Here is a 25,163-nt window from a genome sequence, read left to right on the forward strand (position 1 = left end):
TTATCTTGTGTTTATCCCAGCTAGGGGGATAATGTTTCCAGAGACCTCACATGAGTAAAGGCTGCATAAGGGTTGAGTTAATTTTAACTGCCTGGCAGTCAGCAAGCATGGAGCCTGCACAAGAACTAGAGGAGCTGGGATCTCAGACAGAAATGGTCACAGACACAGTTCTTGAGGTTGGAGAAAGACTCTTTCAGGTCAGCCGTAGGGTACTTTCCGTACACAGTCGTTATTTTGAAGCCATGTTTTTTGGGGGGGCAAGAGAGAGCTCTGAATACCACATAGTGATCCGAGGGATTGATGCGGTGCCTTTTCAGGCACTACTTGAGTTCACTCGCACAGCCCAGGTGCTTATAGGTCAAGAAAATGTGATCAGTTTACTGGAAACTGCTGATTTTTTTCAGTTTGACAGGGTGAAACTGTTGTGTGAGAAATTTCTGGAGAGGGAGCTGCATGTTTCCAACTGCCTGGGCTTGATGACCTACTCGCAGCAATTTGCCTTTATAGAGCTGCATGTGGCTGCTATGAACGTGGCTCTCACTCACTGGGGGGATGTGATGTGCCAGGAAGAATTTAAGGCACTACCCAAAGAAATGCTGATGCAGCTCCTAAAAAGTGATGACCTCTTCGCTTCACGAGAAGATGTGGTTTTTGACAGTATTATGAGGTGGATAATGGAGGACCCAGCAACAAGAGAGGAAGACTTTCTGGATTTGGTGGGCGAAGTCAGGGTCACTTTTCTGAGTTTGTCCTTCCTCGATATCTTGGTGAAACGCAGCAAGCGCCTTGGAGAGACAGATACCTTTTCCAGACTAATAAAGAAGTTAGACAGCTGTCCTCCACCCAGCTGGCAAAATATGGAACTGTGTCCTAATGCTGGTCGGAGCTATGACACCTTATATGTCCTGGGCGGAAAGCATGAAAAGGAACAGCAAGAATTATTTCTCTTTCAACCTAAAACAGGGACTTGGCAGGCTTGTTCTCCACTGCAGCGCAGGAACCTCACCCAGTATGCAGTGGCAGCAGTAGGTAACTCACAGAAAAGTGGGGCTGAGCAAATGCAAATAGAAGTTGAGGCTGAGAGACTCATATGTGGGGAGTTCAGCTGCTTCTCCTGTAAAACTGCCTTGTTCAGTGTTGCTAAAACCTCATTCATATTTGTCTTCCTATTCATTCAGAGAATGGTCTTGTTTTCCTTAGTCCTGGCACAATGTTAGACAAGGCTGAATATTTCTTTCCATATAGCAGAAACTATTGAACTCCTTACATGAACTTTCTCTGGAGTGAGTCTAATGGCTTCACTTTAAGCAGTGTATTTGTTTGGCCTTCTCTTTCAGTGGGGTTTTGACAGTGGTGAATTCTGTTTATAGTTGCCATTAAGTTAAACTTACCCATGGATGTTGTGAAATTCTCATGCTTGGAGACTTTGAAGACAGCTCAATACAATGGCTTCCCATATTTAGATTGGATTTATATTTATATATTTATGTTGGTGACAGTCCCATTTCAAGTGGGAGCTTGGACATGAGATCCCCAGAGGTTCTTTCCAACCACTGTTTCCATGGTTCTGTTCAAGAGAAGGAGCAGACTTGGACTTACTGCATCCTGTAGGCCCAGCGTATATGTGCAGATGAGGAGTCAAATACTGCAAACTGATAAAGAGCAGTAATTTTCTCTGCTCATCTTGCACCTCATCAGTACAGTCTAGAGAGAAATGAGAACCCTAGTTCTCAGGAGCAATTTTCAGCCTTTGTGTAACGGATACTTTTCTCTCCTCTCTTCCCAGGGAGCTTCCTTTTTGTGACAGGAGGATATTTCCGGGATGAGTTTGTGTGGTATAGTGTGGATTGGGTGCTTATCTACAATTGCTTGGACAACAGCTGGCTGGAAGGGCCTGCCATGAAGAAGTCCCGCAATAGCCATTGTGCAGTAGGAGCAGGGCTCTACCTGTACGTCCTTGGAGGGAGCACAGATGAGGGGATAATCCCAGCGGTGGAGCGCATGGCCTTGGTGGAGTCAGAGTGGGAAAGCATGAGTCCTATGGCTCAACCTGTGGAGAGAGGAGATGCGGCCAGCGTGGGAAACAGCATCTATGTGGTCTGTGGCCTGGATGAAAATGGACACGTATACGATGGAGTGCAAAGGCTGAACACAGAGACGGACAGCTGGGATGTCATCTCATTCTCCCCGCTTCCAAGGTAAGAAAAAATATTCTGAGACCTGGCAGAAGAAAAAAAAGTTCTAGTGTTGGTCCTGCTCCAAGAAGAGGTTGGGCTGGAGAAACCCAGAAGTCCTACCCCACCAACACTTCTGTGGTTCTCTGTTTAAATGGGACTCGATATGAGGACCAAGGTCACACTGAATATTTCAGGGGCCTGATCTTTCTATTGATTCTGATCTTCCCTACCAGGTATGACCTCTGCATCACACCACTGAACGGTGCTCTGTACACCATAGGAGGGGGAGCTTTTCGATTTGATGTGGAGACAGATGAATGGACACAGGTGGATGAGGAATGCTTGACTCAGAAGTTCTTCATGGGATGCAGCACCGTGAATGGACGAATTTATCTCCTTGGACAGAGGAAGGGGAACAGTGCCCTCCCTGTTGTAGTCCTCTTTGATCCCTACGCTGATACGTGCGAGGTCATAGATAACAAACTCCCGTGCCCCCTTCCTATTCACGGGTGTGTCTCTGTGAGAAGATTTGATACATGGGCATGAGAGATGCCAGATCCAGCATAACTAAACAGTCATGTGCTTTACAGCTGATGGGGGTTAGATCGTGTCAAGTTTGGTCTGTGAAATTTTTTTATTTTGAAAAGAAATCTGTTCCTTTGTAACTTTCTCTTTTTCCCTGTCTGGTAAATGAACTTGAAGCAAAAGCCACTGAAGCCTTTGTGTCTACACAAAGGTTTCGATCATTACTGGAAATAGTGGTCAGCATTGTTATGGTACATAAACTCCTCAGGGTTGATGCTAAATATAAGGGCTGGTCTGACCTTTGACCTCTGTGGCTCTCTGTCCTTTGAACAGCTGGCAGAGACAGGAAAGTAATTGCATCAGTATTAGAAAATACTGCAGGAGTGAAATAATAAATCAAACGTGTGTCAAGGGAATCTTCAGCACGGTGCATGAGCTCTTAGTGCTGTAGGACAGAGCAAAAAAAGAACCCCAGACAACCACTGCAGTCAAGCCATGCTCAGTATCATTTTAGCCTGAACTAAGCAGGTTTCCCAGGTTATGTAATTATGGCTAAAATGATCTTTATTCCAGGCTGGAGAGCACCACAGAAGGAGGGAGACTCTTCTGGATTTCTGCATTCGGGTATGTGATGATAAGCATTTGCAAATGGGGGCACTTAGAAGTCTTGTTTCAGTTTCCTCAGTCCCCTTTGGGTTCATCGCTGTACAGACCCAGAATAAAAATTCCCATCCCAAAGCACTGAAATGAGGGTGAAGGAGCAGGGACCTGACCGTAGCCTTAATTAAAGACTGTGTATGAGGAAGAGGGTTTGATGAGCAGAACTGTGGCCTTAGGCCAGCAGTAGGGGATGGATCTCCAAGGGTGCTCAGGCTTCCCAGGGATGGAGCTGCTCAGGGAGTGGCTGGCTGGTGAGACTGCTTGGCTGGATGAGAAGGGGAGGGTGCACTTCAAGTGTTACTGGTCACCTGTGTTAGCGGAGTCTGTTCTTCGGTGTGATGCAGCAACACTGAAAGGAAAATCTACTCAAGAGAGTTCCTGAGCTGAGTGATCATGATCTGCGGAGAAGGGAAGAAGCCTTAAAAACTGAGGTGTTGCTTAAAAGCAATCCTACCACTGTGAGAGCTATGGCAGGAGCTGCTCTATCCAAGCCTGCAGCTGTGGAGTCCTCTCAATTCAGGCTGGCTTCCACTCCCTGACTCTAGTCCATCTGTCAGCCCCAGCCAGGCTGTGGCATTGCCAGCTCCAGGACCTGAGAGCAGAGCTGGTGCTTCCCCTGTGATGAAGCTGGTGGCAGTGAAGGCTGGGACTGTTCTTTGAGTCCAACGGCCAGTTGTACTATTGTGCCCTGGATATAAATCTTTAAAAAGCTGAGATTCTCACTTATCATTTGGTGCTTTGAAAGAAAGTATCATCTGTGATGGACACGGTGAAATAATTCCTGGGCAAACCCTTGCAGCAGGTATCCTGATGAAGGGTCTTGCACTCCGAGCGGAGCACAGCTAGCTGGGGCTAGGCAGCATCCTCCTCAAGGCAAGCAACCCGCAGGGATCGGTCTCTGCCTGCCTTCTGGCATTGCCTCCTGCAGGTCTGAATGCAAATGTCCTCCACGGGAACGCTGGCTTAGTTCCTTCTGCCGTTCTCGTGCATCTTCCCTGACTATATTTTGCCTTGCACAGGTCAGATGTGGGAGATGGACCGTGGTTCTTCACAGCAGTCTGTTCTAGTTACACCATCCTTCATTCTCCACCTCTCTGCATTTCTCAGAAACAGTTTCCCCCAGTATTTGTATAAAATGTGTCAGACCCCTTGGAAGCATACTCAAAACCTGAGTAGAAAACCTATTTTAAAGACAGCGTTTGCAAGTTTCTGTGTACTGTTTACATACATATATGTAGCTTTATCTGTCCTCTGAATTTTCTGAGCCTTTGAATTAGCATTGGTCAGACCTCCAGCAGGTTTCTAAGATTTTCCTGCTGACATAAACATATTCTAAGAAACTGCAGCATCATGCAAAAATCCAGGCAAAGTCTTTGGTTGACATAAAATTCATTTTTACATTGACTTTTGATTTCTATATACTATAGAAACTAAAGAATTTATAGTTCTACTATAAATTCTGAAAAACTACATCAGTAATATGTAATTATTACAATAATTACAATATATTACAAGGTGAAAAGTCATCCAACCCCTAAACTATCCCACTAAAATGTTAGTATTGTAACACTCTTCCAATTTTGAAAACGCAACCTCAACAAAATGAATATATCCCTGTGAAAAGTTTCCGTTTAGATAAATTATAATTTCTGGTGGAAAAGCGTGCATTTGGAAGAGTTTCAGCTGCTTTCAATTTTAGGACTCTTCTACCCAAGTAGACATTCCGTTAGCAAAATCTTTTAGACACACAAGCTATTTTGTACAATTCATACAGCAAACACGGGTTGTGATCAGTTGGCCAGGCCTTATTTGCAGAAATGGTTTATTCTTCCCCAAAGCCTGTCCATTTTATACTGTACAACTGAAAACTTAATGGCCACTTAAGTCAGTGTCTTTGACATGCAAGTCCTTTCCTGAGGGCAATAACTGCTAGTATCTTCTGAAATGCCAAGTTAGTTAAATCATCAGCAGTTGCAGTTTATTATCTCATGAACCTCTGGGAAGTTTTTGAGATAACCAGTTAGGTGTCACGCCTTCAGCAGCTTGTTTAACCCCTCTTCTGTTTACAGTGAGACTTAGGCTGGTAGATGTTTTTTTCCCTGGATAAACGATCATAAGAGTAGTAGTAAAAGAATGGTCGCAAGAGGAGAAGTGAAGAAATCATCTCCTAAAGTGCTTTATAACTGCCTATAAAAGCTATGATGAAATTCATTTCCATCTAGAAGTTGGATGATGCCTCAGGCAGGCTACTATGAAGCCATCTGTGAGCTTGTGTGGCCTCTCCCCCAAGGTCCGATTCAGCATCCCTGCTTTTAAGACTCTGCCCAGCTCTTGGTGGTTGCAGCAAGACCCGTATTACATTTAGCTCTTGGCCAGATCCTCTGCTTCGCTCCTCTCACTTTCCTCAGTGTCACTTCTGGCATCTTTTCTTTTCTGTAGGGAAGAAAGACAATGAGCTGCAAAACCTGTATTATGGTCTGTATTGCAGGGGACTAGTCCTGTTTTCATTCACAGTGCTGGTGTGTTAACCTGACAGCTAGAGTAAAAATAACACGTGATCATGTCCTTAAAGCCAGTGGTGCAACTGTCCCTGCATTGGGAGGTTGCCTTAAACTGCCAGAGGCTGACTTTGCTATGGTTTCACCTAACTTTTGGACACTTTTTCTGTCACCTTAATAATGCAGTGTGACCTTCTGAAAATAAGTTAGCATTTATTCTGCATATAGTTATTTTGCATGTTTCCCTGGGCAGTTTATTACTGTCAAAGCTCTGCAAGTCAACACGTATTTGCCCGGTGAGCATATTGACTGTCTCCTCATTTTGAAGTCATCTACAAACTTGATGAGAGTATGTTCCATCATTTCCCCCAGAAAAACTGTTTTTCTCTTAATTTAGCTTCAAGGTAAGCCGAAGACATAACACCAACACTGTGGTGGTTTGTTTTTTTGTTTTTTTTTTCCTGGCCACAAATCCCCAAAGCCTTCACAAAACTACCCAGAGCCTGCCAAGATGCCATCTGCTGACGTCAGCAAAGCAGGCCAGGGAACTGGCATCTCAGGGGACAAGGTATCTTCAGTGATCCCTATGCAAACTCTGGCATGCATCAAAAGCCTGTGGAATGCACCCAAAACTCAGAGGTGCAAATACACAGCATCCTGTCTACCAGGCTTACCTGATTGCTCCTTCCTTACTCTGCTTTGGCCATACCAGCAGGTTCCCAGTCTCCCACACCACATACTGAGAAGCCGTGAGGAGAAAGGACCATGGATGGCTCCAACGTCACCAGGACACAGCTGCAAACTGTAAGTGAGCTGCTGCTCCGCTCTCTGCGAGCAGAGGTATCCACACAACTCCCAACACATGAATTCAGAAGCTCTGGCTGTTGGGCTGTGCCATTTCTCCCACCCCTTCCCTGCAGGAGTCACCCCAGGATCTCATGGTCTTTCATGAGTAGTGGTGGCACAGAGGAGACAAAGATTTTTCATACCGCGCCATGGAGGATGACACTGAAGATCATCTGGATGATCAGATAGGACCAGAAAATGTGTAACAACTGCAGGACCATCAGGAAAGTGTTTATCAGGCAGCTTAGGAGGAACAACTGAAATTTTGTCACAAAGTAATAGTATGTGCTGTGGGTAAGAGAGAAGGAGAGACAAATCAGGACACACAAGACTAAACCAGGCCATTTACCTTCAGTCTTACAAGAGTCAAGCATCTTTCTGGGCAACTGCTTGGCCCGTGTGAGCCCAGCGCAGAGCTGAGCTGTGCTAGGGCTGCGCCATCAGGCTTCACGCTCTGCCCAGCTCTCACAAAGCATGTCCCGCCTCCCAGAGGGCCTGCAGTTAATTAAAATCATTAACAATGTAATAGTCTTTGCAGACAGGTTGGTCCCAGAAGCAGCAGGAACAGGTAGCATCTCTCCTAAAATGAGTCTGGAGAGGAGCAATGGACAAAAATTAAACCATAAGGGGACCGGGCCACTGGCACTTAAATAAAAAAGATTATAAATTCATTTTTTAACTGAAGTTTGGGAAGAGTTGAGGGTACAGATGAGCAGTTGGACAGGGCATTATTTTTGGCAGAAGTCACAGAAACTCTGTATCATCAGTTAGCCGGGGACAGAAAGGAGGAAAGCACTGGTTTGGAAATGTAGAGCAGACAAAGCAGAGAGCAGTGCAATGCAGGAGAGAAACGATGAACACTAGTACGTGTCCTCCTCTGCAAGTTACCCAGGACATGAAATCTAAGACCCATTGGAAGCTGGATTCTTGGATAGACATGACATCTATTTGCTCTGTTCTTGCCTTCCTAGACATCTGCTTCTTGCTGCTGGGACATCTCTTATCTGCTTTGTCCTTATGTTATGATACAGCAGGTTGAGATATTGAAACTTTTTTTGCAGTAGCATCATGGTTATACTGGTTTCTTTCTCAGGAAAGTTGCCTCAAGCTTTTATTACTTTTCCAAGGGAGCCATTTCACCACCAGAATCTGGGACTGATTATGCAATGTCACCCTTAGAGGCACCCAAACTAAATGGCAGCAGGATCAAAATTCAGAACTCAGCATCTTCAGTGCTGGTATGGAGCCAGGGCAGGAACAGAGGACAGCAATGCAGACTTGTCCTTATGTGTGTCTAACATGTCCCATTCAAAAAATTCTTCTGGGTTTAATAAATGAAACGTTTGGTTTTGAAAGAAAACAGAAACCTTAGACTATAATGCAAGTGTTGTGGAATGACCTTCTGGGAAGTTAATTGGGATCAGCTTTTCCAGGTGACTTGGCAGTGGTAAAGAAAGGGGGACAATTTCAGCATAATTAAAGGCTGGGAGTGGGTCAGGGGTGTGTAGGCAAAAGCCATTCTCCAAGGCTGATGCCTGTGGTGGCTGCTGGAGGTATCACTGCTGATACTCTCCTGGCATGTCGAGTATCCCACCTCCTGAATCCTTAGCTTGCACTCATTATTTTCTTCTTTTACTCCAAATAGGTGATGGGTCACTTTAAATTACTATGCCATGTTTATGTTAAAAGAACTTTAAGCAGGCCTTTCTTAGTCTGCTAAGAAATTCTAATCAGTACAGTTTGTACCTTCTTTCTCTTGTAGGAATTTGCAACAGAAGGAGGCACCTTCCTACACAGTGGAAGAGCCACACCAGGTTTTGAACAGGAGTAGAGAAGGATTACGCTCAGCTTGTGGTGGGGCTGGCTTTAGGAGGATGGAGAAAGACAGTCCTAAAACATTCCCAGTGCCGCAGCAGCTCATGAGAGGTCAGCTGCTGGGGCTGCATGTAAACATCTCATCACAGCATGAGAGACAGCCCCGGGTGAGACAGGCCCTGCCTAGGAGAGACAGTGAGAGCGTGGAGAGGCAGAGGCTGTGTCTCTGGATTAATTTAGTTAATTAAATAATTAATATAGCTAAAACCCTGGATTTTTTTTCTCTGGTTCCTCAGTTCCAGTTGGATTAATCTTTGAGTTTACCTGTAGTGTCCTGTTCCCTGCCTTCCCTCCCTCAGCACAGAGGGTCATCTCTCCAGAAGCTCAAATACACGTAACACCCATGTTCAGAGAACATTAAAACATAACTCACGTTAACGGGAAGATGACAAGCCGGGATATGATGAAAACCACAGCGAAAACAATAAAGACTGCTTCGCAGACCCGCTCCCATTTCATGTAATGGAGCATCTTGGCAAGCTGTAGAGAGACAAATTGCCATATGTCCCATGTGCTTGTGTTCTCCTTCTGGGGGGCTGAGGGATTTCCCATGTCCTGCAAGGGTTACCAGGCTCGTGGGGATGTGTTCCAGCCCCTGTACACTCACTTATTTTTCCCCAAGAGCAGGAAATCTGATACCTCCTAAATGCACTGGCACTATGGAACATATGTGGCCACTTGTGTGGGCCGACACATCCACATGTGTCAAGGCACACGGTGCCCAGTGCTACCCACAGACACCAGCACAGATCTGCATTTCTGGGCGAGGGTAACTCACCTCTAAAATATAATCGGAGGCATCATGGACCAGCATGACTATCATCCCAAACCGTATCAGATTAGCACAGTAGGAGACAAAGATCAGCGTGATGGTGGCGATGTGGTGGATGATCTGTTCCTTAAAGTCCTGGCATGAGAAGAGAGATTGTGTGTCAGGCTTATCTCGACCTGGCAGCACTCGTTCCTGGATGTTGCTGCCTCACTAAGATGTGTCAGGTACCTCCACAAGGCATCAGTGCTCCTCCCCACTGTGCTACAGCTCTCTGATCCCACACATTCTCAAGAAGAATGAACATCTTTATGCCCGGTTTGTGGAAACACAGATAACTACCAGTGAGTACACATGGGTGCAAACATACTAGAAGACATATTTGATAAATTTTCCATTAATCAATCTGCCCTTACAAAGTTCCTTTCTTAACACCCTGTATTTTCCTTCCAGACCCCTCCCCTGATTATTGAAGAGCTTTCAATAATGACAGCAGATTGCCCTTGGCCTGGGGCAGGTCCTACCCACTAGCCATAACAGAGCAGCTCTTCAGCTGCCCCGTGCTGCCCCTGAAGAGGGACCGATGGGATGGGATGGAGATGCTGCAGGAGGTGAATGTGCCTTCTCACATGCCTCATGTAAAGAAAGGCCCTTGCTGGGTGGTTCATGTCTGCGTGAACAAACCTGTGTGTGCAAAAAGGGGGATGAGACGATGACCTCCGAGTGCTCTGTGGTGGGATTGGGAAGGGCAGCTCTGGCCCAGGGAGGATCACTGCCAGGCAGGGGTTCCTGCTGCTCCTTGGAAGCATTGCAGGTGTCCAGTAACTGACCTGTCTACAAAGACTATTGCAGTGTTGGTAATTTTGATAGAGTTTCTGTGGGTCCTCTGGGACACAGGACATGCTTTGTGAGAGCTGGGCAGAGCTCATCTCTGGGGAAAAGCATGGAGTCTCCGAAGAGAGATGTGATCATCAAATCAAACAACCAAATGAAGCTGAGGTTGAACCTCAGCTTGTGCAGTTGAACTCAGCTCTGTGCAGTTTCCACTGCAGAATGAGGCAAGGGCAATGGTGGGTCCATGGGTCCCAGGAGGTCACCTCAAACATGCTGCAAAAGCCACACACACACCTACAGGACCCTCATCACACCAGGACACAGCCCTCTGGTTCAGGCTACAGCTGAGACCAGAGCTGGGAAGGGCCATGATGCCCCTTGGCCAGGCGGGGGGACCCCATATTAGCCCCCGGTGCTTCCCCAGCCCAGCAGGTGGGAAGCCACACCGCACACAAGTGGGACCCAGCACAAGGTGCAATGGTGGGATACGAGAGCTGCAGGGAGCTCATGTGTTCAGGGGTCTTTGTGGCAGCATGTGTGCCCTGTCCCTTGTACTCCTGGGGGGCTGACAGAGGGAGAGGAAAGCCTCCTGGCAGGGGCCGACCAAGCCAGCGGGTTGCAGTTGTGCTGCTGTCACTCACCTTCCTCTTCACATCAAAGGGCAGGGTGGCCACCAGCGAGCAGTAGAAGGAGAGTTCCAGCAGGTAGAACCAGTCCAATGCAGATGGGAGAGGCTGCAAGACAAGCAACAGGCAGTGTGACATCCCTCCATAGCCCTGGGGGACCAGAGAGGGGAAGGGTCTTCCCAGGCAAGACCCCTTCATTCAACCCACGTTTGGGAAAGCAGGGCTTGGTCGTGCCCAAATTTTCATGCTCCCTGTGACTGAACTGCTTGCTGATGTGCTGTCAAACCTGGCCCAGAAGCAGGACCAGTCCTGGCCAGCCTGCAGAGGGACTGAGAGGAGCTGGGGTCTCCCCTCTGCAGGGGGTTGGACACATCTCATCTCCATCCCTGCTTTGAGAGGTTGAGGGATGTCCTGATGGTCTGGTCCCTTTTGTGGCTGCATACACAGAGCTGCTTCCAGCCAGGCTTGGGTTACAGAGAATCTCATCAAGAGGAGGTGCCTGTTCAGGGCAGAGACTTTCTGTCCACAATCATATGGAGCACCTACGAGGAGCTTGTCCAGAAGACATCAAAGCTGTTTGCCATGGTGCGAGGATGAGAGACAACAGTCGTAAGTCGAAACAAGAGAGGTGGGTGCAAGGAGAAACTTTTTCATCATGAGGGCAGTCAAACAGTGGGATAGGTTGTGTTATCTCCATCCTTGAAGGTTTTCAAAACGATTGGAGAAAACCCTGGGTAACCTGGTCTGATCTCACAGCTGAGTGCTGCAAGCAGGAAATTGGACAACGAGACCTTCTGGTCCCCCTTCCCATATGAATTATCCTGTGATTCCATGCACTTGCTGCTCACCTGTTGTGGATATTTCAGCCAGCACACGGTGTGGTCCCAAAACCAGGGCTTCTGTGCAGAGAGAGAGTAAAAACTCATAGCCTTTTAGTGACACGTAATGACCACGTGAAGAAGTACCTCAAGAAGTCAGTGTGCCCACGTTAGATCCCATCTGCCTCTGAGCTTTGGAAAAAGGGGTTGGCAAAATGCATTTGTCATTAGTGAACGCACAGGATGTCACACAGAGGGTCTCAACACGCAGTGGGCAGCAGCCACAGTCAGGACAGGGACTGGTTTTGGCTGAGACGCAAGGGCTGTCTGTGGGTTATCAGGGGGGAATCACTTACACAGTGATCTAAGACAGGGAAAAAAACACGGTAACATCACAGACACCCAGCCAGGTTCACCCAGGGAAAGGGGGACTGTTCTGCTGCATCAGAATTGGGAATGGTTCTGCTCCATGCCCCTGAATTTGTTCTTCTTTGGCTTTGGACCCACAGTTATGGCCACACGTGGTCCTTGGGTGGGCTCTCTGAAATGGCCCAGGAGCATTGGCTTCATTTGCCATGAACAGGGTCACTCCACAGCATCACTCTGCTCACGTACTTACATCATACAGGAGACCCAGTGCAGAGAAGAACGAGGTGAAATAGAATGTAAATCTCCAGCTAAAACAGAAAAAAAAAAAAAAAAAGTATGAGTTCCTCCAGAGGTGGAGCAGCTCCCGAGGCCGTGCCCAGGACACTGCAAAGCCCACAGGGGAACCTACGCTTGTTTGGGCAGGGATTTGCAGAACCCCAGCTCCTTCTGCACATGCACGTGTGTGTTGTTAAGGCAACAGGGTATCCACAGCCCACCCAGGCTCTGCTGTGGCCCACGCTGTGCCCAAATTCCTGCCCTACTGCATCAGCATTAAACAGGATGCAGCATGACTACCAGGATGCCTCTACCTGTCTCCTTTTGTTATGTGGGTGTTTGTAGATCACCTATGCAAATGTTTATATGCCACAGCCTGTGGAAGGCACCTAATTTTTCCCAGTGATGGCACAGAAATCCCGGGGTTTTATTAGTTTCCTCAGAAATGCTGCAGTGTGAGGCACTGACCAAGTTTCTTTCAGGAGACTATTTTTTAAAAAGCATAACAACAGGATTCAAGCACTAAATAATTTATTTTTCAGAGGTGGGGGGAGAGTAGATCTCATACCTGATAGGGGTCTTTGTGTACATACAGCATTAAACCCCAAGCTGAGAACCAGAGGTAGCCTGACTTTCCATCAATACACTTGGGGACTCCTCTCTCCCTTCTGACTCCATGTATGGATGAGAGATGCGGGAAGATTTCATACAAGAGAGCAAATAACTTGAGGAAAAGGGATGCTTTCTGGTGTTTTTCAGTTTTACCTCCCTCTGTTCATGGCTTGCACTGCCTACTAACTGCACTTTATGGATTTATTTTATGATCCATGCTGAGAATGTTTTAAAATTTTAATTTTGTATCATCTTGAGAAGAAATTTGACACATTTTGCAGATGGCACTACTGCTCAAAATCCCTCCAGCATCTGAGATTTAAACCTGATCTCCATCAAGGCCAGTGGACTCTTCTGAGGCAACTTTAACTTTTTTAAGTTAGAAGTGGAAAGGAAGGAAGGATGAAGCTGGCAGTGTGCAGGGGTGGGACCCAGTCTGGTGGTACAAAGTCTCCTTTCGCAGCCACAGCTGGCAGCAGGATCCCCTGGGGGTGTGTCTGGGGCTAAGGACAGGGCAGGGGATGGTGATGGAGTGCAGACCTTGCTGAAGGTCTCCATCACCAGAAGCCTCTGCTGGCCCACCTACCTGGCCTCGCAGAACTTCTTCATCAGCCCAGGCCGGTCCTGGGCGCGCCGGTGCCGGAACCAGGTTTCCACCTTTCTGACTGGCAGGTCGCTTTGCTTGGCCAGTGAAACCAGGTCCCCCTAGAAAACAGCAGGGAAGCAGGACTCAGCCTTCCTAAGGCTGGCTGTCCCCACGGAAGGGGGAAGAGCTGCGCTCCTGCAGGCTGCCTCTGCTGCTGTGGGTCCACGTTTCCCCAAAGAACACCTTTCTTTGGAAAAAAAAATAAATTGTATCAGCTCTATTTGCATATGTGAACCCCCAAATCATTTTGGCCATGTTAAAACTGCAATTCAGCCGTATCTAAATGCAGGTTCAGGAGTAAGCACAGGCTCTCCCTGGTTAAATTTTGCCAGCTTACACGATGGGATTCAATGTCTTTGCTAAAAAAGTCTAAATTTTTTTTCCACCTCTGAAGCAATTTTGACTGATTATCAGCTACAGATAGCAAACTTGAAGAAGATAAGTTTTAGCTTGTGATGATAAAGAAACAAGCACATAGTTCACTCAGTAATGTCAGGAAAAGCATCTGAGTGACTGCACATTCACGGGCTGAAAAGCATAATTTCTAACATGCTCTGTTTTATGCATGAATTCCAAATAAAACTACTCAGCCTTAAGATTTATAAGCTGTGATTAAAATGAATGCAAAAATGAGCTCATGAGCATTTTTTAATTATTCTGACAAAGCTTCATACAAATTTAAGTAAAAAAAAAAAAATAATAAAATCCATGGATTAGTGTGAGTCATAATCCGGGCTCAAAGAGTTGCAGTGAATGGAGCTAAACCCAGCTGGTGGCCGGTCACACTGGGGCCAGTTCTGCTTAATAACTTTATCAATGATCTGGGTGAGGGTATCGAGTGCACCCTCAATCTGTTTGAAGACAACACCAAGTTGGGCAGGAGTGTTGATCTGCTGGAGAGTTGAAAGGCTCTACAGAGGGATCTGGACAGGCTGGAGCGATGGGCTGAGGCCAATTGTATGAGGTTCAACAAAGCTCAGTGCTGAGCTTGGGTTACAACAACCCCACACAATGCTACAGGCTTGGGGAAGAGTGGCTGGAAAGATGCCTGGCAGAAAAGGACCTGGGGGTGTTGGTCCACAGTCAGCTGATTATGGGCCAGCAGTGTGCCCAGGGGGCCAAGAAGGCCAATGGCATCCTGGCTTGTGTCAGTACTGGCGTGGCCAGCAGGGACAGGGAAGGGATCTGAGCCCTGGGCTCGGCACTGCTGAGGCCGCCCCTCGATGAGTGGGTTCAGTTTTGGGCCCCTCACCCCAAAAAGGCCATTGAATGACTCGAGCGTGGCCAGAGAAGGGCAACGGAGCTGGGGCAGGGTCTGGAGCACAGGTCTGCTGGGGAGCGGCTGGGGGAACTGGGGGGGTTCAGTCTGGAGAAGAGGAGGCTGAGGGGAGACCTTATCACTCTCTGCAGCTCCCTAAAGGAGGGTGTAGCGAGTTGGGTATCAGTCTCTTCTCCCAGGTAACAAGTGATGGGACGAGAGGAAATGGCTTCAAGTTGCGGCAGGGAAGGTTTCAATTGGGTATTAGGAAAAATGTATTCACTGACAGGGTTGTCAAGCACTGGAACAGGGTGCTGGGGGAAGCGGTTGAGTCACCAGCCCTGGAGGTGTTTAGAGGACTGTAGATGTGGTGCTTAGGGACAGGGTTTAGTGGTGGACTTGGCAGTGTTAGGTTTATGGTTGCACTCTACGATTTTAAGGGTCTTTTCTGATTTAAATGGTTCTATGATTCTGAAGGACTTGCAGTTCTGCTAAAAATAGCGAGCCTTATCCACAGACTGTACCCACACGGGGTGATGGCTGCATCCTCACCAGAGCCAGCAGCTCTCACACCACCACCTGCTGTATTCCACACGCAGCAGCTCAGGGGGTGCTGGGACTGCAGCTGTTGAACATATCAGAAGATGCTGAGATACCTGTGTATAAATATATATTTATTTTCTTCCCTGGAAGGGTGGTTAGCTGTACCGGCCTTGCCTCTGAGGCTGTTTTGGTTAGGCTGGGGTATCTGGACAGAGAGAAGGTGTAACTTGTCTGAGCTCTCAGGACACCAGGACACAGGGGACACTCACCTTCTTTGGGGTCCTGCTCAGCAGAACGTAGAAGCCTTCCAGCGTGGCATTGGGCTGAACTTTGGGCCTCCGCTTGTCACTCACACCCAACCTCCTGCCTAAGGGCAGAGCTACGGTTCTGAAAGAGAGTTCAAGCAGGAGAGGATGTGTGTGCCCACGCTGTGAGCCAGGGTCAGCAAGAGCACGATCCTGCCAGCGCTGTATCCCGTGCAGGAATGCACCGCATCAGGGGCCCAGCCCTGCCCTGGGTGCTCACACACCCAGCCCAGGGGGTCCAGCACACCCCAACTACACAGCCCAAGGGGCCCAGTACTGCTCCAGGGGCACACGCAAAGCCTGGTGCCTCTGTCAGGTCAATGCTCTTTCTTGAGAGAGATGCAATGACACCGAAGTAAAAGTGAGGCATGCAGACAACAATAACAACTACAAAGTAAGCAGTCTTTAATTCTTCTGCCAAGGCCCTGAGACACCTTGCATTTCTCTCTGTTGGAGTGCATGGTGGTCACCTTTACAACGTTCCCAAGCAGTCCAGCAAGTGTTTTTCCCGTGTGCCCACTGGCTGGAGCAGGAGCCAAGGACAGAGCACAGGGGGATATGCTGGTTCCTGCAGGAAACATTAGCTTTGCAGGAAAGCCCAGCAAGGCTCTAGTGGAAGACACTGGTTTCTAAAAATCTCATTGTTTCTAGGAAGACAAGCAAGTGCAACACCTTAGAGGGAAGACCTGATGACCCCAGAATTAATTCTGACTCTTCCTACAGCCCGTCTGTCACAGCTTCTCCCATGGCTGTGCACAGCGGGCAGCAGCCAGCTCTCCAGGGCAATGGGCTAGTGCTCCCCCAGCTCCATCAGGCCACAGGACAAAGCCCCTGTCCCAGCTGAGGGTATGTTTGCTGAGCACAGCCTTGCTACTTCACCCCCCGCCCCCCTCCAGCCCAAAGTCCTGCTCTGCCTGGTGGGGAAGCATCTCAGCAGCTCTGCCCTCACTAGCACTGCCCTGCTTCAACTGATCAGCTCCTGTGTGTGAGGGTTGGTCTGGAAAAGGGGCCCAAAGCCTGGTCTGGGTCCATCTCCTGTGCTGAGCCATGTGGAACTGCTTCGTTTCCACAGGCGAGTCCTGGGGAGATGCCAGTGGGTCCTCAGGCTCCCCCAGGCAGTACCATTTCCCTGAGCCAAGTGAATGCCCACAGCTACGGCAACTGGGGTGCATCACCCCTGATCCAACTGTGGCCTCTGGTGCTGGGAGGAGAGAGAGGGCAGAGCTGGGCAAGGAGGAGCGGTGTGAGCAAAGCGGTCCCACAGTGAGCCCCAGGGACATCCCCTCCTCCTGCCTCTACGTTGGGAGCATCCTCTAGGATCAGGCTGAACCCTGGCTCAGCTGGGGGACCCCAACACTGATGGACCTGGCAAATCTGTGTCACAAGCTCCCGCTTGGCCTGTCTCCAGAGGGACCCTCCACCCACAGCCGAGGTGTGACTGACTGATTTGTCTTTACCCAGCTGCTGGTACAAGGTTACGTTACAAGTACAGGACAGAGGGAGGGCAGGGCAGAGAGCTGCCACGGAAATACCATATGTCACAAAAAGCAGAGGATTCAGTATTCTTGGGGACAATCCATTTTGTGGTGGTCAGGAAGGAGGTAAGGATCAGTCTGGAGTGACCCTGCAAGACACCATTGGCAAGAGAAACCAGATTTGCTGCACTCACCTTTCAAAGATGCATCGGACAATGATCAAGAGCAGGGCACCAGGGATGCAGAGCAAGAGGTTCTGAGGCTGTGGGTAGTGTACATCTGCAGACTCCTTCATGTCTTCCCAGGTAGCTCCAGGTGGCAGCCAATATTCATGGTGCCAGAACCCCTCTGATAGTCCCATCCCGGCTGGGACGATGGGCACAGAGAGCAGAGGCTCTGGGATTCAGCAAGCAGGTAGCAGTGAGGCACAAAACTCTCTCCTAAATCAGGAATCCCAGCAAAACAGCTCATCAGTCACGCTCCCCACCTCTCACTTGATCCCATTACTTCAGACTAGTTGAAATAGCATCACTTGTCCTGACCTGCCCGTGAGCTTGGAGGTGGGGTAAGATGTCCTAGTACAAGAAAGTAATTTAGTGGGTGTCAAGGAGGCGGCTAACTTCAGTTACACTCTGCTGCACAGATGACTGAAGTCCCTACCTGGTGATGTAAGAACAGGGGCTTCTCTCTTGCTCACTCTACCAGCCTTTTCCTTCTCAGGCTGTAAAGCCCTCACTTGTTAATCAGCTCTGACACCCGGCAGAGGGTGTGGTCCCAGGTGAGACTGGCCACAGCCATAAAGATCTTCTTGCACCCTCAGGGCCCAAACAGTCTCAGTCTTGGTTCCTCCATCTTGCCCAGCAACATCCCGTATCCTCTCTGCATTTTGGACCATCCCATACTGAGCACTAAGCGGATGTGCTGCTCCCCAAAACTGTTCTGACGTGCTGACCCTCCACCCAGCGCTTCGGGAGATGTTCTTGGTGCACCACGTTGCTCTCCCCCATATTTTTCACTTGGGTTTTATCACTCAGTCCCTCAGTACCGTGAAACCTTCTGCAACTGCTTCCAGTCGCTCTGCATGATCATCATGAGTAACTTTTCATTTTCAGCCAATTTTGCCATCTGCCTTTCCCTCCCTCTTTCTGGGGCACCTACAACAATACAGAGCTGCAAAAAAATCCCTGTTGGCCTCTCATGGTAACACCTCAGAGGGCTTTCTCTAAGGCTGTGGTGAGGGACCTTTCTGAATGCCGTTGCAAAGCTAAGGAGGTAGCACGTTCTCTCCTCTGCATGTGCTCACTGACTCTTTGGGATAACTCCAGCAGAGTGAGACATAATTTTCTCATACACAACCCAAGGGGACTCTTTCCTGTAATATCATGTTCATATGTGTTTCCACAAATTCTATCGTTTATTACACTGCTCTGACCAGTCTGGATGTCAGACTACAGATGGCTGTACCTCTTCACATTCCCACTTGGAAACTCAGATTTTTCTGGTAACAAGATTGAAACAAAAAATGGCATTTCACAGTTGGCAGTTCAACTCCTTCTAGTACGAGTTTGCTCTTGATACCTGAGTGAACTCCAGGCAGGTTTGCTATTACCCAGTTAGTGAGTTTGCTATGTAACATCTTCATACCCTCCAGCTTGAGACGGACCTTCTCTGGGCTTCTAAGCAGGGAAGTCACATGCAGGCAGCTCACTGCATTTTTTGGCTCTAGCCTGACCTTGTCTCCATGTTCTTGTCATATGCCTTGATTATCTGACTCCTGCAGTCTTTCCAATGTTTCAGAGATTGGTATTGCCTTTCGTATTGTTTCCCAAGGTATTTCTTGGCCTGCTTTATTGCATGTTCACATTAATCTGCCAAAGTTACACGTCCTTTCAACTTTCCTCGTTTAGACATGACTTCAGCTGTTTAACGATGCCTTGCTGGTCTATGGGACGCCCTTACCTGCAGGCACTCTGTCTGGTGTACATGCGCCAGTAAGAAAGACAACGTCTCTCAAAGTGTAGCCATCCAAGTAAAGGTTCCCTTGGGCATAACATGTCTAAATGAAAAAAATGCAGTGGATGCACATCTCTGACAACATTCCCATTCCCAAGTGTGTGCAGGGGGAAGGGAACAACTGTGACAAACTGCTCTTAAAAAAAGACCCCAAACTGCACTAGATGTCTGCATGGTCTGGAATCATTCATGTCAGCTGTAATTTCGGGCTAGGACAACCAGATGTCACCCTGGGGGCCATGTTTTTGCCATTCCTTGACTCATCCATCACACAGCAGCCTGGGAGCACCAGTAAATGTTCTTCTTCTTGTAGCTCACCTGGCATTGGACACCTCATCTCCCACAGTTGCTTGCTAATATGTGATGCACTTTCTCTGTGCACATGTGGTGATAAAGATACAGGGCAAATAGATTCAGATTCTGCTGTGGTGCCCCGTGCTCCATCTGCTCTGCTGGGTTTTTCAGCAGACAAATGAGAGTCTTGCTGCAGGCCTCCTACAACAGCTTCTCTGTGCTTGGGGCTGTGCTGTCCCTAGTACGGAGGGTGTGGGGGGAACTGATACACTGAATTCATAAACAGTATCACAGCACTCACAAGCTTCCCAGCACTGGCACAGATGTAGAGAAGGTGGAACAATAGGGCGAGGAAGCTGATTACAGACAGAACTTCTTTAAGCATTAGCAAATTGATGGCAAGGAAACTTGCCCAAGTGACTCATCACGGTCATGCTCCATTCCTCAGCTAAAAACAGCACTCAGTAGTTCTTAATCAAGTCCAACAGCTCTACTGAATCCTTGGTGTATCCTTTCACAAGAACCAGATTTGCCTCCTAATAAGCTCATCTCAATCTTCAGGGGGACAGCAAAGCCCTGAGGATAAAACTCACCAGGCATCAACATATGTCTGCCCCATCTCCACAGCGCACTGTGCGGTCCCTGGGAGGCATTCTGCTCCTCAGGTGGTGTGGTTTTACAACAGGGGTCTTTCCTGATTTTCTAAAATTTCGTGCAAAAGAAAAAATATACATTAATTTCTCTCCTCCTACCCTTGCAAGTCCAAAGCATTTCCCCAGCTGCCCTGGCAGTACCAAGTAACCTGGTCCACCCCTAGGTCTAGTGTAGGGCTGCCCCAAAGTGTCGTTTGTTCCAGGGCCAAACGCAGTTTTACCCAGTAGGAGACAAATCAGGCACCTGCAGTTCTCTACTGGCACGGCCCAGTACGGCCACACGCCCTGGGTATGCTCCATCCTCTCCACACAGGCTGCACGTGTATCGACCTCGGAAACAGCACCCACACGTCTGCCTCATCACATGTCCAACCAGCCGGGTTACCTCCTGCTAGTAAAAGAAGTAGAAAAAGCCCAGACAATCAAAGTTTTCAAAAGTAATTTATAAAGAACGTTTACATTCAGTAGTACAAAATGATATAAGCATCCCTCCTGAACACATCACCTGCAGAGGAGTGGCAAGGTTGTACTCAGATTAAAGAAACGTGACAGAATACAGAACATGTACTTCGAACTTCAAATCAAGGTTTCAGAGACAAACTGTTCTCAGCAAACACAAATTTAAATGATGATGCAGGAGCAGATGCTCCTCCCAGAGCATGTTACTGCCCAGGAAATCACTCGCACTGGAACCACTTCTTCCCCTCTGAAATAATCCAATGTCTTCTGACTGAAACCTAAGACGAGCACATACAGGCTCAGATCCAATCTCTCTCAGATCACATCTCAGGTGATCTGAGAGGATTGCTGAAAACCCTCCTGTCCTTCTACGCTGTCTTTTAATTTTATTGCCTTTTAATTTTAACATGTTCACCACCTCCTTAAATCAGGCATTTCCTTGGTCCATGTCCCCCTCCTCCCCAGTTAGTACTGGCCCTTACTGGGCATATATAGGGAAGCGTCTGCATGGCCTTGGCAGTCTAAGTCCCTGCACTCATTACAGTGAATCTGTTAATACTTTGGTTTCATAGATTAATTGATTTATCAAACAGAAATTCATGTCATACTAATTTAACTCTTTTTAAGGCATTATGGAATCCAAAGTCTAGGACTACACACGATATAAGATACAGGACAGCTACACAAACTGGATCCAAACTGCGTCATGACTTCATGGACTACTGCTTTAAACTTGCTGTTCTTGATACATCTAGGTAAAGGCCCCAGAGTTAGAAGGCCACGTTAAAGCATTATTCCATAAAGTTCAGCAGATCTCTGGATCCTTTTTCCTCTGAGGATAGGGGAGATGTACTCCTTTCTTGCCACAAGCTAATTCTGTAAACATTTCCCACTGTGCCAGTCCCACCAGGTGAAAACATGAGCACTTAGATCAGTGTTGCCTTCCAGTTGATCTAGTTTCTTGTCACCTCCCTTCTCCTGACAGCATTTCCTTCCAAGACAGGTTTAAAGGATTACCTGACAGTTGAGACACAGCTGCTTGGATTTTCCAGCTCTTTCAACTATGATTTGGGTGGGTACTCTCCCCAATCTGGGTTTTGGAGTTCCCACCTTTGTGGCAATAATGCTGACAGCAGAAGGGACTGACATCCCTACCATTACAAAACTGGTCACATGGCACACAGCAGAATTTTCTTTGAGAAGAAAATGTTTTCTCGTATGTCTTTCCAAAGCTTTCATTCCACTATGCTAAGTTTTAATTTTCTGAGTGTGTACAGGGCACCTGTCTTCTTAAAAGAGGTGTCCCCGTATTAAGATTTAGTCTCAAACTTACTTGTTAGCCATAAACATTATCAGCAACGGGCCAGGGCCTCCAGAGGTTGATCAAGGCTAAATAACATTAGGTGGTTAAGACTTGACGTTGCCAGAGTTTATCCACCTTTTTTTTTTTTTTAAAGTATTTTTTTAAGATTAACACATTTAACAACAACTATGGTACAGCCTAATACAAGTCAAAACACATTGATCCCTTTCTATCTTCCAACCTATAGTAAGCTTTTATTGAAGAAAGACCAAAAACTTCCTTCGAATATCACTGACTATAAACACTTTGTTTATGGGAAGCAGGAATTCAGTTATGATACTGCAATTGCACTCCATGTTATCTACACAATGAGCAAAACTGTTTCTAGAGATGGTGGACTCATTAAAGACCAGATCAGAAGCACAGGAGCAGTAGTTATCTCTCCTTGACGTGGCCATTGGTGAGATGGGTTCTGTTGTTCAGTGGCTCAGATCCATTCCTCTGCATATAATTGTTGCTTGTGACGTTGCTGAAATACGTGATCCCGTTTTTCTCCTTTTCCCTCATCTTTTCTCTTTCTTCATCCTTGTCACTTTCTTCTGTGTCACTTCTCATGTCCTTTTCCATCTACAGAAACATGTAAATGAGAAGCGATACAAACATGGAAGTCTGCATAAGAAGCAGTGCTAGCTGAGCCAGACAACATTCCTCTGCTACTTCGGCCACGTGCCTTTGTCACACAGCTCTACTGTCTCCTTCCAGCTTTTATACCACCTTTGGAAAGAGATTCTCTCCACCTCTTTGATTTCAGCCTCAGCAGAATCCTACCTGTGACCCTGATAAACATTAGGAATTACTGTACAGGTTGAGAAGCAGCACCCAACCACAGACGCCCAGCACTGAGGAAAACTACCTAAGAGCGAGGGGATCCACACTGCTGCTCTGGGCATCAGCACGTGGAAGAGGGATGGGGAGAGGCAGTTAATCAAACTCCTTATCATTTCCCAAAAGGGACACGGAGAGAGCTTCTGACCACACTCGGCCTGGGTGGCTGCAGGCTGAGCTTTGGACAGTTTGAAAGGATATGCTCAACATAAAGCCACTCAAGTCTGATGACATTCAGTTTTAGGTTCAGTTTTTTCCTCTCATTATTGACTGAGAGATCTGTAATTCACTTTTGTAAATATTTAATTCATTGCCTTAAAAGGGAGACAAAATGATAAAATGAGTTTAGAAAAAGCAGCCCAGCACTTGCTGGCTTCCCAGGCTGTTTCTACTCTGCAATACAAGATGGCAAAATTGGGGACAAATTCACAGTGTCATAGTCCTTGTTGGAAACAGTGCTCTGAGGGAAAGCAGCAAACCCCTTCTGTGACCTGGGCTTTGGAAACTGCTCAGGGTATGTGAGCTGCTGCACACACACCTGTAGTCTCCATTTACAGCGTCCTTCTGGGCCTATCTCTTGGATCATATCAAGATGTCTGTTTGGTCTGGTGCTCTTTCTAGAGATCACTACACCCAAATGCAGACAGGGTTTGGAAGAACCTAAATTTGCACTGTGTTCAAACTGCCTCCAAGGACAACATGGGTAGGAGATGCTGCCTTCTGTGAACAACCTGGACCTCATCTCATTCTGGAACCGGCAGTTCAGGAACTATGCAGCAGTCCTGACCTGCAGCATAAGGACAAATAATAATTGATATTCCTAAACTTATCCATTCATGGCTATAGAATGTAGCCGAGGCCTTAAACCTAGCAAGATTCACAAAGGAACTATATAGCTGCATGAATGACAACGATGTTATCTCAGGTTGCTTGTATGAGGGAAAGAAACTGGTACTTCAGGATCTAGGCTGGGATCTAATTACTGGGAATTAGGGGGCATCATGTAAGAGGGTGGTGCAGATAATCCTGTAGCCAGAGAGGGGAACTGGAGATCAGAAAGGCCCATGAGAAGAATGTGAACTGACTGGAGTGAGAACTTCATGTCTCAATAAAGGGGAGAATGTCCTGTGTTCTTACTGATACTGCTTTGGGCTACTAAATATCATCACTGAATCAGATCTGTTAGAACAATTTTTCTTTGCTATTCACTGCTTGATATGGAAAGCTCTCAAATGTATTTGTGCATCAAATGTGGCAGATGATTTTTAGATAAAACAGGAAAAATTCTGGATATGCTTCAGTATTTTTCTCTCTGATTTCTTTCTAAGAAGGCAATTTATTACCTCATCATTTTACACTGTAATGACAGCAATAGTAATTCAGCCCACACAAGAATTAGGAAAACAACAGAAGGGCATCTTCAGTTCCCTCTTCATTTTCTGCCCTGTGAAGTTTCTGTTTCCTAATTTGCAAGTAATTTGGTCTGTGCTACCTTAAGGGAAGGCAGACAAAGAAAATGTGGACAATACGGATGAAGATGAGTCTTTAATGCTTGTTCTCAGTTCCCGTAAGACAGAATCGCCCAGTGGGATGCTAATAAAACAACTCATCCCGGGCTATGAGGTCAACTCCCACAAGGCACTGACTCCTGGACTGTGTCCTTGGCATGTGGCCAGTCTAATGCCATTAGGTCATGTCTTTGATTCTGGAAGAATTTCATGCTGAGCAGCAGTTTGATCTCACAGCAAATACTGCAGGCTGTGGTCAGAAAGAGCAGGATGTATTTCATTTCAGTTTATACAGCTGCATCTCAGACATTCATCTAGGGTTGCTCTATGATTGATACAGATTGAACAGCACTACCTGGGTGCAATCCTGAATGGATTATGGTTTGGACATGCCTGCTTACTTCTACTGCTACGGAAGGAGTCCAGACAGCTAGTTTAGACAGAAATATCTCTTCTACAGACATCTACAGCACCGTAAGACAATCCATACAAAACATGTATTAATGATCTGGATGATGGGGCAGGGCGTACCCTCAGCAAGATCGCTGAAGACACAGAACTGCAAGGAGTGGCTGATACGCCAGGGGAACGTGCTGCCATCCCGAGGGACCTGGATAACCAGGCTGACAGGAACCTTGGAAAGTCCCGCAAGAGGAAGTGTGAAGTCCTGCACCTGGGGAGGAACAACCCCAGGAACCAGTACATGCTGGGGGCGAACCAGCTTTTCTAAGAAAAACCTAGAGGTCCTGGCAGACACCAAGTTGAACATGAGCCAGCAATGAGCCCTTGCCCTTCCTGGCCTGCATTAGGAGAGCTGCCAGCAGGCCGAGGGAGGTGATCTTTCCTCTCTACTCAGTGCTGGTGAGGCCACACCTGGAGTGCTGTGTTCAGTTCCGGGCTCCTTGGTACAAGCGAGACATGGGCACACTGGGGAGA

At 47.4% G+C, this 25,163-nt stretch overlaps 3 protein-coding genes across 7 annotated transcripts in view; 1 reads left to right on the forward strand and 2 right to left on the reverse strand.

Moving 5' to 3' along the window:
- The first annotated feature begins 107 nt into the window (after window positions 1-107).
- LOC141970807 (kelch-like protein 23) lies at window positions 108-2,846 on the forward strand. Its single transcript, XM_074927691.1, has 3 exons — window positions 108-1,029; window positions 1,787-2,198; window positions 2,411-2,846. Exons 1-3 carry the CDS (start codon window positions 108-110, stop codon window positions 2,721-2,723), a joined length of 1,647 nt encoding a protein of 548 aa, XP_074783792.1. The 3' UTR covers window positions 2,724-2,846.
- Window positions 2,847-5,723: 2,877 nt separating this feature from the next.
- LOC141971130 (ceramide synthase 4-like) lies at window positions 5,724-17,473 on the reverse strand. Its single transcript, XM_074928275.1, has 10 exons — window positions 17,307-17,473; window positions 15,602-15,719; window positions 13,472-13,590; window positions 12,248-12,305; window positions 11,659-11,709; window positions 10,826-10,918; window positions 9,360-9,488; window positions 8,955-9,061; window positions 6,850-6,994; window positions 5,724-5,795 (listed from the first exon to the last, which is right to left on the reverse strand). The coding sequence occupies exons 1-10, from the start codon at window positions 17,471-17,473 to the stop codon at window positions 5,724-5,726; spliced, it is 1,059 nt and encodes a 352-aa protein (XP_074784376.1).
- A 3,024-nt stretch (window positions 17,474-20,497) lies between these two features.
- The window catches only part of LOC141971128 (ceramide synthase 4-like), a 50,367-nt gene continuing 45,701 nt past the window's right edge, over window positions 20,498-25,163 (reverse strand). For all 5 annotated transcript variants that reach the window (XM_074928268.1, XM_074928272.1, XM_074928267.1 and 2 more), the window contains one exon: window positions 20,498-22,461. In XM_074928268.1, the coding sequence (XP_074784369.1) occupies window positions 22,270-22,461 (192 nt within the window). In that variant the 3' untranslated portion in view covers window positions 20,498-22,269. The remainder of the gene's footprint in view (window positions 22,462-25,163) is intronic.

The sequence above is a fragment of the Athene noctua genome, chromosome 27 (assembly GCF_965140245.1).
Source record: "Athene noctua chromosome 27, bAthNoc1.hap1.1, whole genome shotgun sequence".
Lineage (NCBI taxonomy): Eukaryota > Metazoa > Chordata > Aves > Strigiformes > Strigidae > Athene > Athene noctua.

Bases quoted from the DNA above. Each gene is read 5' to 3' on its own strand.
- LOC141971130 (XM_074928275.1), bottom strand. From the start codon at position 17,473: ATGGGACTATCAGAGGGGTTCTGGCACCATGAATATTGGCTGCCACCT. The intron at 9,062-9,359 runs GTGAGTTACCCT...GTCTCTCTACAG, and splicing joins CCTCCGATTATATTTTAGAG to CTTGCCAAGATGCTCCATTA. The intron at 6,995-8,954 runs GTGAGTTATGTT...TCTTACCCACAG, and splicing joins CTTGTCATCTTCCCGTTAAC to CACATACTATTACTTTGTGA.
- LOC141970807 (XM_074927691.1), top strand. From the start codon at position 108: ATGGAGCCTGCACAAGAACTAGAGGAGCTGGGATCTCAGACAGAAATG. The intron at 1,030-1,786 runs GTAACTCACAGA...CTCTCTTCCCAG, and splicing joins GTATGCAGTGGCAGCAGTAG to GGAGCTTCCTTTTTGTGACA. The intron at 2,199-2,410 runs GTAAGAAAAAAT...CTTCCCTACCAG, and splicing joins TCATTCTCCCCGCTTCCAAG to GTATGACCTCTGCATCACAC.